The following is a 19,347-nucleotide window of genomic DNA, read 5'->3' as shown; positions in this document are numbered from 1 at the left end:
ATCATAAGGATCCATAGATTTATTAGAGTCTCAAAAAGGTCGATAACCCAACAGGACTATAGAACCAGCTTAATAAAAATGGGGGATCCTGTTTTTTCATATAAAAACTCATAAATGCAGACCTTTCTAATTAAAGAAATGTGAATATTTAGCAAGAACTGGAGTAAAACATATATAAATATAATAAAGTGATTTCCCAAGATATGACAAACAAGAAGAACAAATGTTCTAAGAGCCATAAAAATAGCATTTACATAAAACATAACTTTTAAATGTTCTAAGTACAAAACCATTCTTTTTTTATTTTTAAAAATATTTTAACTAGGCCAGGCGCGCTGGCTCATTCGTGTAATCCCAGCACTTTGGGAAGCCGAGGAGGGCAGATCACTTGAGGTCAGGAATTCGAGACCAGCCTGGTCAACATGGCGAAACCTCATCTCTACTAAAAATACAAAAATTAGCCACACATGGTGGCATGTGCCTGTAATCCCAGCTACTCAGGAGGCTGAGGCAGGAGAATTGCTTGAACCTGGGAAGCAGAAGTTGCAGTGAGCCGAAATCACACCACTGCACTCCAGCCTGGGTGAAAAAGCGAGACTCCATTGCCAAAAAAATATATATATACACACACACACACACATATATATACACATACACATATATATACACACACAAACACACACACACATTTATTTTAGGTTCAGGGGTACATGTGCAGTTTTGTTATACAGGTAAACTCGTGACTCGGGTTTGATGTACAGATTATTTTGTCACCTCGGTACTAAGCATAGTACCCAACGGTTTTTTTTTTTTTAATCCTGAACCTCTCCCTTCTCCTACCCTTCCTCCTTCAAGTAGGCCCCAGTGTTTGTTATTACCCTCTTTCTGTTCATGTGTTCTCATTATTTAGCTCCCACTTAAAAGTGATAACATGAAGTATTTGGTTTTCTTTTCCTGTGTTAGTTTGCTAAGGATAATGGCCTCCAGTTCCATCCATGTTCCTGAAAAGGACATGATCTTGTTCTTTTTTATGGCTGTATAGTATTCCATGGTGTATATTTACCACATTTTCTTTATCCAGTCTACCTCTGATGCACATTTAGGTTGATTCCATGTCTTTGATATTATGAATAGTACTGCAGTGAACATACGCATACATGTGTCTTTACGGTAGAATGACTTTTATTCCTTTGAATATATATCCAGTAGTGGGGTTGCTGGGTTGAATGCTAATTCTGTTTTTGGTTCTTCGAGGAGTTGTCACACTGCTTTCCACAATGGCTGAACTAATTTACACTTCCATTAGCAGTGTAAGCGTTCCCTTTTCTCTGTAACCTCACCAGCATCTGTTATTCTTTGACTTTTTAATAATGGCCATTCTGACTGGTAGGAGATAGTATGTCATTGTGGCTTTGATTTGCATTTCTCTAATGAGTAGTGATGTTGGCCATTTTTTAGTATGCTTGTTGGGTGCATGTATGTTTCCTTTTGAAAAGTATCTGTTCGCGTCCTTTGCCCACTTCTTAATGGGGTTGTTTTTTGCCTGTATGTATAAACAATTCTAATCTATTTGTTAAACCATACCATGAAAAGACTTCTTCATGACAACATTTGTTTAATGAAATCTCACTTTCCAGGTTATTTAAGATTTTTACAAGTGCAAATAATTCCTTCAAATTAATGATGCTTTACTAATACCACCACTTTTACATTTACTATATGTTCCCTAGAAACATATATTCAGTGGGTAATATAAGTTACTCCATTCCAAATAAGTGTTCTTCTATCAATGAAAAATATCCTGACTTCTTTTAATTTCATAACTAGTTTCACCATTGCAGAGAGAAATTAAAGACCTAAATTAAAGGACAAATATATCATGTTCATGAATTGCAAAATTTAATATTGTTAAAATGTTAAATCTCCCCAAGTTACTTTATAGATTAAATATACTCCAATCAAAATCCCAGGTCTTTTTGTAGAAATTGACAAGCAAATTTAAAAATGCATGAGGATATGAAAGGATCAAGTCTAGCCAAAAGAATTTTGAAAAAGAACAGACTTGGAGGGCCTACACTACCTGATCATAAAGCTATACAGTATCACAATCATGGTATTGGCCTAAGGATAAATATACAGATCCCTAGGATAAAAGAGACTAGAAATATAGGGTGAACTGACTTCTGATAAAGTTGCCAATTCAATGGAGAAATGACAGTCTTCTCAAGAAATGGTGCTGGAACAAGTGAATATTCATTTCACTAAAAAAAAAAATGAACATTTATCATTACCTCATACTACAAACAAAAATGTACTAAAGATGGATCATAGCACACAAAGAAGCAAAACACACAAAACACCTGGAAGAAAATACAGGAGAAAAATATTCATGACAATAACATAGGCAAAATATTTTTACATAGGACAGAAGATATTGATAAACTGGACTTCAAAATTAAAAACTTAACATTATTAAGAAAACAGAAAGAAAAGCTGCAGACTGTAAGAATATTGTCAATACATACACCTGACAAAGGATTTGTATCAAAATATATGAAGAACCTTCAAAACTCGATAATAAGAAGACAACCTCATTTTTAAAACAGGCAAAGGATTTGAACACTTAACCAAAGAAGATATACAAACAGCCAAAAAGAACACGAAAAAATGTTCAATATGATAAGAATGAAAGACATGCAAATTAAAATCACAATATACCACTACACACCCACGAAATTAGCAAAAATTAAAAAGGCTGACAATACTAAATGTTGGCAAGAATGTGAAGCAAGTGAACTCCCATCCATTGCTAGTGGGAATGTAAAATGGTATAACCACTTTGGAAAATGGTCTGGCAGTTTCTCAACAATGACATGCCTAGGTATTTACCTAAGAGAAATGGAAACATATGTCCACATAAAGAAATATACATGAATGTTTATACATGCAGCGTATATATTTATAGCTATATATTTCACATACAAAATATGTGTTAATTATCCATGTTATAATTATTTACAGTCAAGAGTAGGCTATTAGTAGTTACGTTTTTAGTGGTAAAACGTCATGTAGATTTTCAACTGTGCAGGGATCAGAGCCTCTAATCCCTAAATTGTTCCAGGGTCAACTGTATAGGCATTCCTGCCCATAACCGCAGCTGAGCTCTAAGCCAACAGCTAACCTCAACTGAGAGCGTATGGCAGAGCTATCCTGGAGATCCACTTCAGGTGAGCCTTTAGATGACTACAGCACTGACAGAAATCTAACTGCATGAGACCCTTCATGAGAACCACCAATGGAGTCCAGTTAACCCACAAAACTGTGAAAGATAATAATACATAATTGTTTTAAACCAGTATGTTTTGAGGGAGTTTGTTGTGTAGCAATAGGTAACTGAAACATCATTATACCAACACAAGACTAGGAAAGTTTCAGATGAGAAATTCAGACTTCTGAGACAAGTCCAGGCTTGCACCATCCATGTGTATCACCAGGCCAGACCCTACCAAAACCTTCCCCTGAAAACTAGGTGTTCTAGAAGAAGCCAGAGGTAGAGGAGGTAGTAAAGAATACTACAGTGGAGTCACTGTGATTTTCTAATCTATATGCATTCCAGTCGGGCTTGCTACTGCCCAAAATATGCCAAAAAGCCTCAATCTTAACAGTGTGAAATGCTCACAAAAAAATGTAAAATAATTTTTCTAGTTCCTGAAATTATATCAGTATTACAAGCAAACAATTCTCAATTTTCATGCTGTACATAAACTGATGATTATGAGTAACTCATTATTTTTACTTAACCTTTAAGAATGGTGAGCCAACTTAGATTAGACATAGTCAACTTATCAGTATACAGCAAATTATCAGTATATGGTAGTTTACTCACTAACAAATTTGGGCTTAGTAATAAGCTATTATTCTGTTTGTGTCATTTGTTCCTGCTCTCAAGGATGACAAGGGCTGATTACTGGCATGTTTCTGACATGTACCCATTATGTGTGATAAACTCCTTCGCCTGGAAAATTTTATTAAACTGAATATTAACACCCTACAAGCCCACGCATCGTATTTTCAATGACATTACCTTAATCCACAGCAGATTCAAATTTTAAAGAACATGAGCACTTGATATATGCTAGGTACCCTGCTACACTCCGGGGATTTGTCGTCAACTGATAAATATTTCATTCAGAAGAGCCCAGTGGTGGGTCTGAATCTTTAACACATTGACATTACTGAGAACCATAATGTGACACAGACTGGTGTGTTTATTTAATATCATTCATTCATTTTAGAGACAGGGTCTCGCTTTGTTACCCAGGCTTGTCTTCAACTCCTGGGCTCAAGCAATCCTCCTGCCTCGGCCTCCCAAAGTGCTGAGATTACAGGCGTGGGCCACCATGTCCAGCCCAAAATCTAAAGAGATATTTCTGGAACACTTAAGATTCTTACCTTTATTTTTTATTTATTATTATTATTTTTTTGAGACGGAGTCTCTGTTGCCCAGGCTGGAGAGCAGTGGCGTGATCTCAGCTCACCACAACCTCTGCCTCCCGGGTTCAAGCAATTCTCCTTCCTCAGCCTCCTGAGTAGCTGGGACTACAGGCGTGCGCCACCATGTCCAGCTAATTTTTGTATTTTCAGTAGAGACAGGGTTTCACCATGTTGGCCAGGCTGGCCTCAAACTCCTGACCTTGTGATCCGCCTGCCTTAGCCTCCCAAAGGGCTGGGATTACAGGCGTGAGCCACCATGCCCGGCCCTTGATTCTTAATTTGGTAAATATTTGTATGTTTATTTAAATATTTATGTGTCTATTACTCATACTAACATGGAAAACACTTGCACTGATGAAGTGTTCTGAGTGGACAACATTCTAACCTTTAGTGGCTGAAGCTAATCCTGCAAGAGAGCTATGACCAATCAATGATGCTTGCCACTGGGCATCTGGCATTTGCCAACCCTGACCCATTTCATTTCATCAGTTTCATACAGTCTCCTCCCCTCAAACCTCCTATTGGATCCCTTAAAATATTCCCATGATGGAACTTCCAGTCTTCACCCAGCCTTAAGAAGTGACATAGTGGCCGGGCGCGGTGGCTCAAGCCTGTAATCCCAGCACTTTGGGAGGCCGAGACGGGCAGATCACGAGGTCAGGAGATCGAGACCATCCTGACTAACACAATGAAACCCCATCTCTACTTTAAAAAAAAAAAAAAAAAAAAATACAAAAAACTAGCCGGGCGAGGTGGCGGGCGCCTGCAGTCCCAGCTACTCGGGAGGCTGAGGCAGGAGAATGGCGTAAATCCGGGAGGCGGAGCTTGCAGTGAGCTGAGATCCGGCCACTGCACTCCAGCCTGGGAGACAGCGAGACTCCGTCTCAAAAAAAAAAAAAAAAAAAAAAGAAGTGACATCTCTCTTCAGTCAGTATTTTCCACTGCTGAACTCTCTCTCCACAAATGCCCCTTGATAAGCCCTACCCTGGCAGATATCCAGGACCCCAAAGGCCAATTCCCCTAAAACAGAGAGTTCATTGGATAAGTCACACTGTAAGCTTAGACAGTACATGGTTAAACGCTGGTAGCACATGGTAGAGCCATGGTATGAATCCAGGCAAGTGAAAGTCAGAGTCTCTGCAATTAGTTGCTGCATCTGGCATGTGGTTGCTGCCATTTCTAAATATGCATTAAATTGCATATTTGTTTTTTTGTTCATAAGTATCTGAATTAATTACTAATACAAATAAAATACATTGAAAATCTTACTATTTACTATTCTAGCATGGTAAATGGGACCTTTTAAATAATATAGCATTTGTGCATTTTCTTGTTAAAAACATTAAGTGTGTTAACTCGTGCTTTATACTGACTAGGAAAAAATGGAAGGATATCAATACTCTTCAAAAAAGGAATTAAAAAATGACTATATAATTAAGTCTATAAATGACTATTCAATTTATAGTGTCCATATAGTCTCATATTGAAAATTTAACAGTATATGAACATAAATTAATGCAGTGACTATTATTAATGTTTAAAAAAATACACATGATCAGTGACTTTTCCAGCTCAGAATCCATAACAACAATGAATACTATTCACATCCTGTGTAACTCCATGGGGATACTATGGGGAAAGTTTCCATATATGGTAATTTTCCCCATAGACTCCCCACAGTTTATACAGGATATGAATCTGGTCCATTGTGACAATGAAAACAACAAATCACTGAAGACTCACATGTAATTTTTTTCTGAACAAACTACAGACTAACAAATAGACCAATACTGAAGTGAAAATAAGAAATCTGAGGATTTAAAAATAACCATTGCATATTTTTATTCCATTTCTGTACTGGTAAAGTATATAAATACCCAGAAGAAAAAAAATTTCCTTATTTACTTTAAAATATTATCTTGATACTAAAAATACAATGTCAACTACTAACAGCCAAGGAACTCAAAAGGAAATTTCACATCAGAATGTGTGTTCTCAGAAAAAAAGAAAAAAATGATACAGTAAGATGAGTCAAATACATTATATGAGCTTTAGTTTTTCAAGCTCCTGTATGACTATGTTCCAATATAATGCCTAAAATCTATAATTATTTTTCCATGTTTGTGACTTCAGCAGTCTGTGGTTTTCTACTTAACTAATGTCATGCAATATTTTTCTTTTACATTCAATGCTCTAAGTGCAGACTTAGAGGTAGGTTTTTGTGCATATACTTAAGTATTTCTATTTTTGTTTTAAGATGAAAGCATCTAAAATCCAATGTAGCTAAATCTAATAACCAGATTAATGTTGTGGGAAAGGAAAAGGGTTCATGTTCCTAAATTACCTAGTTTCATATGATAAATAATAAAAAGGAAAACCAAATAGACTACTAAAATGCCAAACATACTAACAGCAAAAACAGCAGTCTCTCACATAATGATTTAATAATAATTAGATGCTTATTTTGAGAAATGGTCCAGATGTGAACAGCCATTTTTGAATGACCACAGTTACTATTCAAATCTCAGCCAATTCACAGAAATTACACACTAAAACAATAGGCCCAAGTTTAATCTCACATGTGACCAGTTACCAAGAATGGCCTGAGATGCACATAAAAGAGTACAACTCACTTGTTTCTTTATCAAAGAGATGTCTGTTTAACTACAGTATCTTGGTGATTTAATATTGCTAGAGTATTATTCATTTGACTACCTCTCACACAATGGCTCAAAAGTTGAGAAAATTATCTAGTTCTCGGTAACATGGTACCACACTCCCTGTTAAAACTGAGAAGCTGTCATTTTCAACTTAATGCACTCATCAGTAATGAAAACAAAAAGCAACAACTGAACTTTTGGTGCCCATCAAAGACAAATCACATGGGGTATCAAACTATATCCCAAATCCTTTCCAACATCTGGCTGCCTACCCCAGGTGATGTAGATATCCAAGGAATGGCAGGGAATATGTGTGGACCAGCCACACCAGAGCTAAAAAGGACTCCTGACCCCCTGACACACCCATCCACTAGTTTCTCATCTCCACTAAGCTCAGGTGGGGGGATCCTATTAAAGCTTTGTTGGTTCTTTGGTGATTTATTTTCTCCACCCACAGATGGTCTTTTTAATTATTATAACTGTACAAAAAATTTTGGAAGAGGATAAAATAATGCTATTTGCTCCAGGGACACTATGTTTCTCAGCAGGTAAGGTGTTGCTCTCTTCACTGGACTAATAAGGTAGGTGCTTTGGAAGACACATTAATGTGTTAGACTAGGGCACAATTCCCACCACAGTACATCTTAAGTGGTACCCTTGAGAACTGAAAAAGCAAAACATGGGAGGGGAGACAAGAGGAGGACTGAGCCCAATAAATGCTAATTAAATAATTCATTATACTTAAAGTATCCACTCTTTGAAGAATAACTGGCTTTATCAAGGAGGATGTAACCAAATGTCAGCAGTGTAAAATCAGTTTTCCTCAAAACCATTTACTCCACAAAAAGAAAGGATGAAACTTTTTCTCCCTCTCTCCGTAAAAATATTTTCTCCTCTTATAAAATTTTAAGAGAAAATAATCAATTTATTTTAAAATATATCATTAAATCGGCCAGGTGCAGTGGCTCACGCCTATAATCCCAGCACTTTGGGAGGCTGAGGTGGGCGGATCACCTGCGGTCAAGGGTTCGGGACCAGCCTGGCCAACATGGTGAAACCGCATCTCTACTAAACAAAAATACAAAAATTAGCCGGGCGTGGTGGCACATGCCTGTAGTCCCAGCTACTCAGGAGGCTGAGGCAGGAGAATCGCTTGAACCCAGGAGGTGGAGGTTGCAGTGAGCCAAGAATGTGCCACTGCACTCCAGCCTGGGCAACAAAGCAACAGAGTGAGACTTCGTCACACACACACACACACACTATATATATATGTATAAAATTAAATCAAATTAAGAACCCTAAATATGCATTTTAATTATCACCCTCCTCAACAAAACTTGATAGTACTTTCTTCTTACACTGAAATTATTCTGACCACAGAAACTAAAATTGTATTTCTTCAAAGCAGTTAAAGAACAGACATACTATTCCCATTGTTAGACATGGGAAATTTTAGTAAAGGAAAAGCTCAGTGAAATACATCAAGATGGTAATAAACGGAGTTATAGAAGCTATACTTCCTGCTTTGTGATGATCAGTCTACACATACTATAGAACACCCATTTCAAAGTGAGCCCAGAATAGATTGACTGTGACCAATCTACACAACCGTGGGAGATTCAGATTTACTAAGTCAAAGAGATGAGACTAGTATCTTTGGAGATATTGACTAAAGCAGTGTCAGTCATAAAACAGCATTTATTAATTCTATTGCCATAGTTGTGTAAGTCTTTAACTTTAAAGAACTAGGGTTTACTCTTCGACATAAATTTTTTGGTATTTTTAAAGGCTTTTTTGTGTGTCTGTTTTTTTGGTTAGGGAGGGTGCAAGTATTTAAAACAACATTATTTCAGTAAGACAGAACATGTTATAATGTGACATTCAGGCTACTGCAAATTCCTGAACTCAAAGATCTGAAACATAAAATCAACTTAATCAATACAATATTTGAAAATGAAGACATTTCCTTCTCTTATAGGCAAAGAGCAAGGGGGAGATAAAGAAAGTTTAAAAGAGGCACTTACAACATGAATCTATGGCATCAGAAGTCAGAATAGTGGTTACCTTTTCATGAAAAGGGGAAATAACATTGACTGGGAAAGGCCACAAGAGAACTTCTAGGGGAAATGGAAATGTTCTGTATTTTGATCTGAGTAGCATTCTACGGGTATAAACATGGGCAAAAATTCACCGAGCTGCACACTTAGACTTAAGCATTTTACTGCATGTAAATCATACCTCAACTTAAAAAGTAAAAGCATCCTATATAAGTAAGGCACTGCAACCATAATCAAGGATAAGAATCACGAAAATCAGAATAAGTTAGAAAAAAATTAACTCTTTCCAGGATCTACCACAGGACTGTATACAGAATAGATAGTTAAACAAGAATTTCTTATGATAATTTAGTAAGAATACCCTAGATGGTTTGGGAGATTCCTTTTGAACTAATTGGAATTTCAAATGTGACTATTTTCCTGAATATGCTAAATAAAGTTTCAAACCTAAAAAACAGCCTCCAAAAGGTTGAAATCAAAGGCCTAGAAAGCTATGTCTCAGAACACAAAGAAAATACACTGTCCTAACACTTAATGCAGACTTAGGGTATCTTCTTTTTTTTATTATTATTATACTTTAAGTTCTACATGTGCAGAACGTGCAGGTTTGTTACATAGGTATACACGTGCCAAAGAAGGCAATTCATTTTCAACACAATATCCACTGACAGTATGAATCTAACTATGGTCCTCAAGTTATAAGCAAGAAACAGAGCTTAACACTCACAAAAGACAAAAAATGCTAAAAACCTGCATGATAGTATTCTGTCTTCTGAACGATATTTTATTCTCTTCAGTAATCTGGTAGCTATGGAGACCACAAGCAACCAGCAGTTTTCACACATACCGTACAGCACATAGGTGATATTACCAAAGATCAGGTTTGATGATGGGGAAAGGCTATGTGTCTGCTTGGTAACACTGAGCAGACAATGTCAGAGTCCCTAGTCCAAGAACCAAAGACTTCTGCACTGAGTTTTAACTTCCATTTTTGGCTAAACCAAGTAACAGGTCTAATTTTCCTTTAGTATATAAATATTTCTGCCCATACCTAGGCTCCCACATAAACAAAATTCCATGACTGAAATGAAACCAGACGGTCTTTGACACTTTGTGATCTATTTCTATTTCTTAGATAACCAATTGTAAATGTACCATTAAGCGAATTAAAAAAATTATGCCTAAATTATTAGGGAATAATACTATCACAGGCTGAATGGGATATTACATGTCACTATTATTCTAACATGACTTTGATTAGGCAATGTGGTAGTCTGAGAAGAGAAGCTTCTACAGTGAAACAAAAGTAACCCTTTTAAAAAGCCAATTAATAAACAAAAGAAGTGAGGACTATTAGCTCTCTTGAAACGCTACTATTCTGCAATAATCAGCTATGCACAAACAGTCACACTGATCACCTGTGATCAGAAAACAAAGGTCAAACTACAAGTTCGTAAGAAATCGGTTTCCTAAATTCCTGCCCTAAACCCCTTCTCCCTGGCAAAGATAGTGGCTTGCCAATATTTAATGCTCTAGCCAGCAGGTTGAAAGTCTCTTTAGAAATTCTTATCTCTTTTAGAAATTCTTAACTGTCATCTTTGCTAATAGACGATGACAAAATATTCTGCAGAGCCTGTACAACTGCATTGATGTTATATTTCTATGCCCAACATTAAATATTCCTCACATAGGTTGGTTGTAATTTTTAAAGTATCAATTGTAGCCATCTACAACTGCTGTCCTGCCTAGCCCACTGCGCAGGGCCTTCTCTGCACAAAAGCAATTTCATTGTATAAGTTTTTAAAAAGATATGATCCTGCTGGCTGTGATGCTAGCCAGCATATCAAAATTGAAGCCACTGTGGGGAAAAAAAAAAAAAAAAAAATCCATCCTTAAAAATAAAGCTATTTCTTATTCATTTTGAATCTACATATGTCTATATGTTTTTGTAAAAATATGGAAGAAGAGTATATAATGATACTATTTATCTCTTTAGATGAAAAATGTAAGCCTTTCTTTCCTTTCTAATAAACACTATCATCTCAGATCCTCCCAGTATCTATTTTAAGGTTTAAGCACCATTATGGAGCCTGCAACAATAGATCAGTGACAGGCCTGATCCCATCAATTAACACATTCTAGGGTGGCTGTATGGATTCTGGTCTTCCTACCTCCCTCTTAAGAGGCCTGGTTTTGACACATTGACATCCCTGGCCTTAAGGATGAATAACCCAGTTAAGGGGAGTTCCTTCCCTGAGACCAAGTCCTTTGTAATTAGAGCCAAAATACAAAGGTTGTTAATGACCTAAGGCGAAGTGATATGAACTCCAAGCCAATGAAACCATGACAGCAAGCAGATTTCTAAATAGCAGAGAAGTGGGATCCATTTACTTACATGAAGATTCAGTGCCAAACATGGCTGGCTCCAGAGGCTGCTTTTTAAAAATTAGAAGAAGAAAGAAAAGGGGGAAAAAAAAGAAAGAAAAGCGAGGAGAGTGTACATGTGAGAGTGAAGAGATGAGCCGGCTACACAGCAGGGGTCATGAAGCCAGACAATGCAGTCCAAGCTGTGTCCAGCTGCCAGATTCTCCTCTTACGAGCTTCAGTTTTCTCCCGTGTGATTGAAATGCAAGGTCTCTTAACAGCACCAAAAACCGAAGAGCTGCTCTTGAAAATCCACTAGGCAAATGAAGGCCGACGTGGCTCTTCTGGGATGCAGTGAGGCTGGACTAGGTAGCAGCAGAGGCAGGACTGGGAGCAGCAGCAACAGCGGATACTGCAATCCCCAGCCCTGCTGTAGCAGTAAGACAATAGCAGGGCTTATGCATACGCTGGATGACGTCAGGGACACTGCACAGACTGACTGCGCCGCTTGAGCCAGAGGCTCCAGGGGCTCCAGGAGAGCAGCGTGATTGAAAGGGGAATTCCTTTGTCACAAAATGCACAAGACCGAGAGCCACGTATATATTCCCCTCCTGCGCAGCTCTTCATCCCAAGATACCAGGCAGTAAAAGAGGACTCAAAGAAATTTAAATATTGGCTTTATAGCAATTAACCACAAAGACATCATGCATATCAGGCTTCTTGGTTTTGCGCAGCATATAGAAAGAACTTTTCAAGGGAATTAAGAATATCAGAAGTGAGAAAAATTATCTGCCTTTAGAAGTAATTACAGAAGAGTTCATTGTTATTTTCTCGAAGCTTATGGTAGATTGACAGATCAAGGATTGTATACTCAATCACAAGTATGTGAAAATATGTGTACTATTACACATATATTCTAGGCACATAAATACATACAAATGTAACAGTAAAATAGTAATCTTAAGTACTTAGAACACTGCTTGGCACACAGCGAGTACTCAAATGTAGGCAATTCCATTACTAGCTATTTTGCAACTATTATTCAAATGTGAAAAACGTTGCTCTAGGAATATATTTACATACATGTATTTTTCCTATTTCTTCATCGTGGCTTACATGAATTTCTGTCATTTTCCAGAGCAACTCAGTCATTTTAAGGCTGTGTGCACACATCTGTGTGTACCTCTGTATGAGTAAGCATTGGTGACCAACACATTTCTTTTTGATCTACCCACACAAAGAAATAATTGAAAATATTTTATCTCTTGACTCACTGGAACAAAAAAATGTCTTCCTTCTTTACCATATTCTTATAAACCTGTTTTTAAAGAAGAAGTACCAGAACCATATGAACTTTCATTAGCTATCCAACACAAGCCAAAAAAAAAAAAGTTTTCTTATGTTTTTAAAATACTGAAATGCACAAAAAATAAATATATATACATATATATGTAACCCCACAATTCCACACTTTTAAAATCATATATAGTAGAAAGTTCAATAGTTCAAGTCTCCTCTCCACCCATTCATCCAAGGTATATACCTTTTCTAATTAATTTCTTGTGTTCACAAAGACATGTCTTCATCTCAATACAGTTTTTAAATATTATATTCTGCTATGAAAGTGGAACCACATATTACTTTAACATCTAAAAATATCATTAGTACTTTTTCTGGTCAGTATATGTAGGATCTACCTCATCCTTTTAATGACTGCATAAGATTCCATTGCATGAATGTACCACAGTTTATTCAAGGTAACTTGATCTTTAGCTTACTAAAAATGCTGAGCCATTAAGAAGAACATTTGATGATGCTACATAAGATAAAGAACAAACCATCTGTCACAGGAAAGAATAACAATTAGCTATTACTGAGTGTTTACTATGTGCCAGGCACTATCCTGGGTCCTTTACATGTATAATCTTCATAATAACCCTACAAGGTAGATACCACTTTTATCCACGTTTGACAAATGGTTGAATACTTTGTCGAGGTCACACAGGTAGTGAATGATATACTGGGCTTCAAACTCAGGAGTCTGGATCCAATGCTCTTAACCGCACTACGATAATGCCTCTTGAACAATGAATAAATAATCGGCAAAATTATATTTAAGGATTTAATTGAAATGAAGGGAAAACAGAAACCAACTCAAAATGTGAAGGAAAAAAAAAATCCTTAAAAGCGAAAGGTCATCAGAGAAGAAAAAAAAAAAAAAATCACAGAAAATTGCAGGAATTAATAAAAATGTATACCTTCAAAAATAGTCATGTCAACAACCAAGATGGAATATCAATAATGGTGCTGAAATGTAACTGTAGGAAGTGGGAAAGGATAATACAGTTCAAAAGGGTGGAACCTTAAAGACAGATGTCTTACATAAGGTCAATTTTAAATTGCATATGAGATGTTGTCATATAAATAGGTACTCAAATAGTAGATGGATGTGGCCATCAGAACAGCAAGAGGGAAAAGAGAATGAGAAAATGGCACCTGGGTTAGAGATATTTTCAACCAGAGACCATGGTCTACATTTAATAACTGCTTTGCCGACTCATTTATGTTGCTCCTTTTGTTGGTTCATACATGGGAGGGTGTATATATATGTGTATGAAAATGCATTTTTCAGGCCGGGCGCGGTGGCTCAAGCCTGTAATCCCAGCACTTTGGGAGGCCAAGACGGGCGGATCACGAGGTCAGGAGATCGAGACCATCCTGGCTAACACAGTGAAACCCCGTCTCTACTAAAAAATACAAAAAACTAGCCGGGCGAGGTGGCGGGCGCCTGTAGTCCCAGCTACTCAGGAGGCTGAGGCAGGAGAATGACGTGAACCCAGGAGGCAGAGCTTGCAGTGAGCTGAGATCCGGCCACTGCACTCCAGCCTGGGCAAGAGAGCCAGACTCCGCCTCAAAAAAAAAAAAAAAATGCATTTTTCTGAGGGCCTATATTTACCTCTTGGCACAGGCTTCTAAGAGTTAAAGACTGTGATTGTTTTAAGTCTACTTTTTAGACAACTGTAACAGGATCAGTATGCTAAAAACATTAGGCATCTCACTTGCCAGGAAAACCGGACACAAATCACACCCTCTGACTCCTATGAAGATTTCTGTTACGTGGAGGCCTGAGGCGTTTCTAAACACTTTAGAAGGTTTGGATCCACATTGCTGAAGATCCATCTTTGACCAAAATGATTCCAAAAGTTTAGTTCATTCCAGTTCTCTTCTCTAGTCACCTCAGAGAAGGAACACAAAGTTAAATGTGTTGCCTAAAGAAAACGTAACGAAGAAAAATGAAGGATGAATAAAACTGATCTGATGTCCCTCACTATCCCTCCCTCTCCAAAAAAAAAAGTCATATAATACAATCCAAACCCAAAGTGATCTTTGGCTTATCCACTCTGTCTGAATATCCCTGCCTGCAACCTTGTCCTTCTTTCACAGTAAAGACAGTGCTGTTAATTTCTAGAAAAAGTTAGCAATGAAAGGAAGGATAACTTTCAAAATAGTTTAGTGGTCAAAATAATAATCATTAAATGAGAATGCTATTGACAAAGAACAATTATAGCAAAAATCTTAAAGTCAGTCAATAGTCACTTTTAAAGGAACGCCTATCATGCATTCATTCAACAACTGTTTTCTGGGAGCTTACTGTTCTACACTCTAGGCATCAGCCATGAACAAAGTCCCTACCCTATGAAGCTTATATCTTAGTGAGTGAGACAGAGAAACAAACACATGACATGTCAAGTGATAGTATGTGTGATGAACAAAGATAAAAAGGAATTACAGGATAAGGAGTAATTGAATGAGAAGGTTATTTTAGGTGGCCTGTTAGGAAAGGCCACTCTAGAAAGGTGACATAACAAGACCTGAAAAAACCACATGGTTAGCATGAAAACCACATGGAAGGAAGAGTGTTTCATGCAAAGGCCTTGAATAGAAGTGTTTTTGGGCCCCTTAAAATTTTTTAATAATAAATCTATTCTTGAATCATCAAATATCAGTTTTGAAAGATATCCCCTTCAGTGTTATGATGATGCCGTTAGTACAAAAGTGATTGTGCTGAAAGCAAAATAAATTCTCTTTTCTAATACAAAAAAAAAATCCCTCTGCCATGAACTGAAAACATGAGTTGTTCTCTTCGAAGTTTAATAGACTAAATATAGCTATCTTTGCAATAAATGTGTAAATGTTTATAAAAATCACCATGAAAGACAATATTCAAAAGAGCTTCCCACCACATCAGACAGGTAATTTAATTAATGTATTTATTAATGTGGTGAGAAGTCAAACCATAATTTTTTCTCTACAGTACACACAACTAAATTTGAAAGTGTCATATCTGTGAATTTCTTTAAAGCCACCTTCTTTGTTCACACTAAAGTTCTTAGTTTCTTAGTATTCTCTTGATGTCTATTTAGAATGTTAAAGCTGTACGTCTTAAACTATCAATTATACATATACAGAGTATTACTTAAGAACAACAAAGAAATGTTTTAATGGCAATATACAAACTATAGAAAATGAAAGAATTCATCAATGATGGTGTTCTTTGTGGGAAGAGGAACAAATTTATAACTAAAAGCATACTCATAGTAAAGCTCTGTGGTAGGATTTTATAAATTTGATTTCTTTGCATATGGCTAAAATGTGTTCCTTCCTGCTTCAATGTAGCACCACACATAAAGTGAACCTTCTAAAAAGGTAGGTGCATTTTACTTCAGAGCCCTGGAACACAAATTCTAGCATGCTAATCTAACGAGGAAAAGAAAATCAAAATGCACACACAAGACACAGATACAGGTATACTTGCTTTAAAGAAGCCCTAAAATAGAATACTAAAGATTTATAAAACAAATCTTTTGGGGCAATTAATTGCTTTAAAATGTTTTATCTTCAAAAAGTATCTACCACAAAGTCCTTTAAATAGCAAGCTCCTAAAAGCTATATTTTAAGTGATCAATTTCACAAAACTTTTATTTGCACACTGTAATTAACTGTCTTGCCAAAGATCCACCTACAGGAATAATTTATAGATACTGTGTATGTACAGTTCAATCTGGATGCAAACGGGAATTTGTATTACACTGGTTATGAAAAGTGGCCTCTCTCTGCCCTAGAAAACAAATCTTCCAATTCTTCGTTCTTTAGTTTAAAAGCAATCTGTCAGCAAACAATGTCACCATTACCCAAAAGTTCAAATTTAGGGTAATATAAGTCTTAATTCGTTACACAAATTTTGGGCAAAGACTCATGTCCTTACCTGATCACTGCTTCACCTCCCACCCACACTTTTACCCCACCAGATGTAAGGGAATCGCCCACTTACTCATCAAGCAACCACTACCTATGGTTAATCTAACCTTATTTCTAAACATGTACCAATTTACCATTCAGTGAAACTAGAAATTGAGAAACAAGGCTATGCAATTTAAAAAAGGAAAAGGTTAGAAAGGTCAGAAAAGGTCAGAAAAATCTGGGCACATTTATACTCAGAAAATTTAGGAGAAAAACTGAAATCCTCCAGTTCACTTCATTACATTAACACCATCTAATAGAGCCATACACAAGCACAAAACCACCACCACAATAACAGAAGCTCTGTACACTGTGTACATATTTCCCTGTGTGAAATAATCTGAACTCAGATGTTTGTACTTTAAATCCTCTGGTCTAAGAAATGTGGGTTAATTATGGGTTGGAGTTTATTTTAAGCCCATTTAAGTATGATCCAACTGAAATGGAAGAAACAACAAAGGTATATCTCAGAAATTCCCTTAAGCTCTTATCCTAAATTAATCACCATTTGGATAAAACAAATTCATACAATACTCAGGAATAAACTGATGCACAATATTTTTTAAAGTACTCACACAATCAATGTAATTTTTAAAATATAAATTCAAAATATTAAATTCTACATAACTGAAAAATATTTAACATTTCATTTTACCTGTATAATCCATAATGAAGCAGTAAGCAGGAAACTGAGTATTTTCCAAGTACAACTCTATCAGCCAGAAAATGAAACAGCTCCCTGGACTGACGAGCCGTTCTGGGGAAGCCTCCTGCCATGTGACATTAAGCACACCCACACTTCTGCTTATCTCTCTCAAGCGGCAACGGCTGGGCTCTGCCCTCCTTTGCCTGGTCTTTTAAAGTCTTCCTTAGAAATGTCTCTCAGAAAATAACTGTTATTTACTCCCATTTCACTCCTGTATTGATTATTAGGTTAAAACTAAATTTTGGTTTTAGGTTAAAACTCTATTTGAGAAAAAATAAATTATTTTATTCCTGTAAGTGAAAAGGACACAAGATATTCATATTTCTTCCTAGTACTCAATGAAGCCTAGTACTCAACATGAAGCCGCATAACCTGAAAGGAATCAGCGTCCCAATGTTTGTCACAATTTTGTCATTACATCCATTCATTTGATAGTACATATGCACATTTTATCCATTTGTCCATTTGAAATACATTTGACTAATTGGAAAACAAACATAATAAAGGCGATGCAAGAACAATCCTTTATAGCATATCTAAGACCTCCAACTCATTTATCCAAGTCCTAAAATAGACATCAGCTGGAAAGGACATATGGTCATTATTGAGACACACTCTATCTGATGTAATCTTTAATGTCACATTGCCACATATCCTGAGCCATCTTTTCCTCCATTGCCAATTGTTTCAATCTTGAGTATATCCTAGCTAACACTTTAAATAAAATTTAACAATGGCTACTTCATCTTGATACAATTCTTTACCTTGCCAAAAGACAAAACATAAATTTTTACATTTTTTAATCTTTTTTTTTTTTTTTTTTTTTGAGACGGAGTCTTGCTCTGTCGCCCTGGCTGGAGCGCAGTGGCGCAATCTCCGCTCACTGCAAGCTCCGCCTCCCGGGTTCACGCCATTCTCCTGCCTCAGCCTCCCGAGTAGCTGGGACTACAGGCGCCCGCCGCCTCGCCCGGCTAGTTTTTTGTATTTTTTAGTAGAGACAGGGTTTCACTGTGTTAGCCAGGATGGTCTCGATCTCCTGACCTCGTGATCCGCCCGTCTCGGCCTCCCAAAGTGCTGGGATTACAGGCTTGAGCCACCGCGCCTGGCCTCTTTTTTTTTTTTAAGCAATCTGAATGGTTGGACAATTTCCAATTTAGAGTTATATCAAATACCAACCCCCACTCTCCACCACCACCAAATTGCAACCACTTTGAAGAAGATGAGGTACCAATTGTTTAGAATGGTTTTGCCGGAGTTGCGGGGTGTTTGGTTTTGCTTTTGTTACTTTCCTTTCCACTGAACAGGTTTCTCCATAAGAAATTATAAAGTTGACAATGCTATAAAATGTGATTTTGAATTTTCAATACAGTATCAAAAGTCTGTAACACAAATTCTACAAATTCTAGGATTACTATTATCAATTAACAGATCTCTCCAATAATTGTATTTACTTATTTACTTATTTTTATTTATTTTTGAGATGGAGTCTCAACTCTGTTGCCCAGGCTGGAGTGCAGTGGTGCAATCTCGGCTCACTGCAACCTCCACCTCCCGGGTTCAAGCAATTCTCCTACCTCAGCCTCGTGAATAGAGTAGCTGGGACTACAGGTGTGCACCACCCCGCCCAGCTAATTTTTGTATTTTTAGTAGAGACGGGGTTTCGCCACATTGGCTAGGCTGATCTGGAACTCCTAACCTACCATCCGCGCCTCAGTCTCTCAAAGTGTTGGGATTACAGGCGTCAGTCACCTCGCCCAGCCATCTC

At 37.0% G+C, this 19,347-nt stretch overlaps 1 protein-coding gene across 10 annotated transcripts in view; it reads right to left on the bottom strand.

The window, feature by feature from the left end:
- Positions 1–19,347, bottom strand: part of ST7 (suppression of tumorigenicity 7) — a 284,304-nt gene that overhangs the window by 199,952 nt on the left and 65,005 nt on the right. For 3 of the 10 annotated variants that reach the window (XM_025379157.1, XM_025379152.1, XM_025379155.1), the window contains exon 1: positions 11,607–12,221. The exons of 6 other annotated variants lie outside the window; for them this stretch is intronic. Coding sequence is in view for 3 of the 4 variants with exons in the window: in XM_025379152.1 (XP_025234937.1) it covers positions 11,607–11,628 (22 nt within the window). In the remaining variant the exon portion in view is untranslated. Of the gene's footprint in view, positions 1–11,606; positions 12,222–17,531; positions 17,653–19,347 lie in introns of those variants that run through there. One more of the 10 variants, XM_025379153.1, reaches the window with a different exon arrangement.

This window comes from Theropithecus gelada, chromosome 3 (genome assembly GCF_003255815.1).
Source record: "Theropithecus gelada isolate Dixy chromosome 3, Tgel_1.0, whole genome shotgun sequence".
In the NCBI taxonomy this organism is placed as follows: Eukaryota; Metazoa; Chordata; class Mammalia; order Primates; family Cercopithecidae; genus Theropithecus; species Theropithecus gelada.
This window is presented reverse-complemented; position numbering and strand designations above follow the sequence as displayed.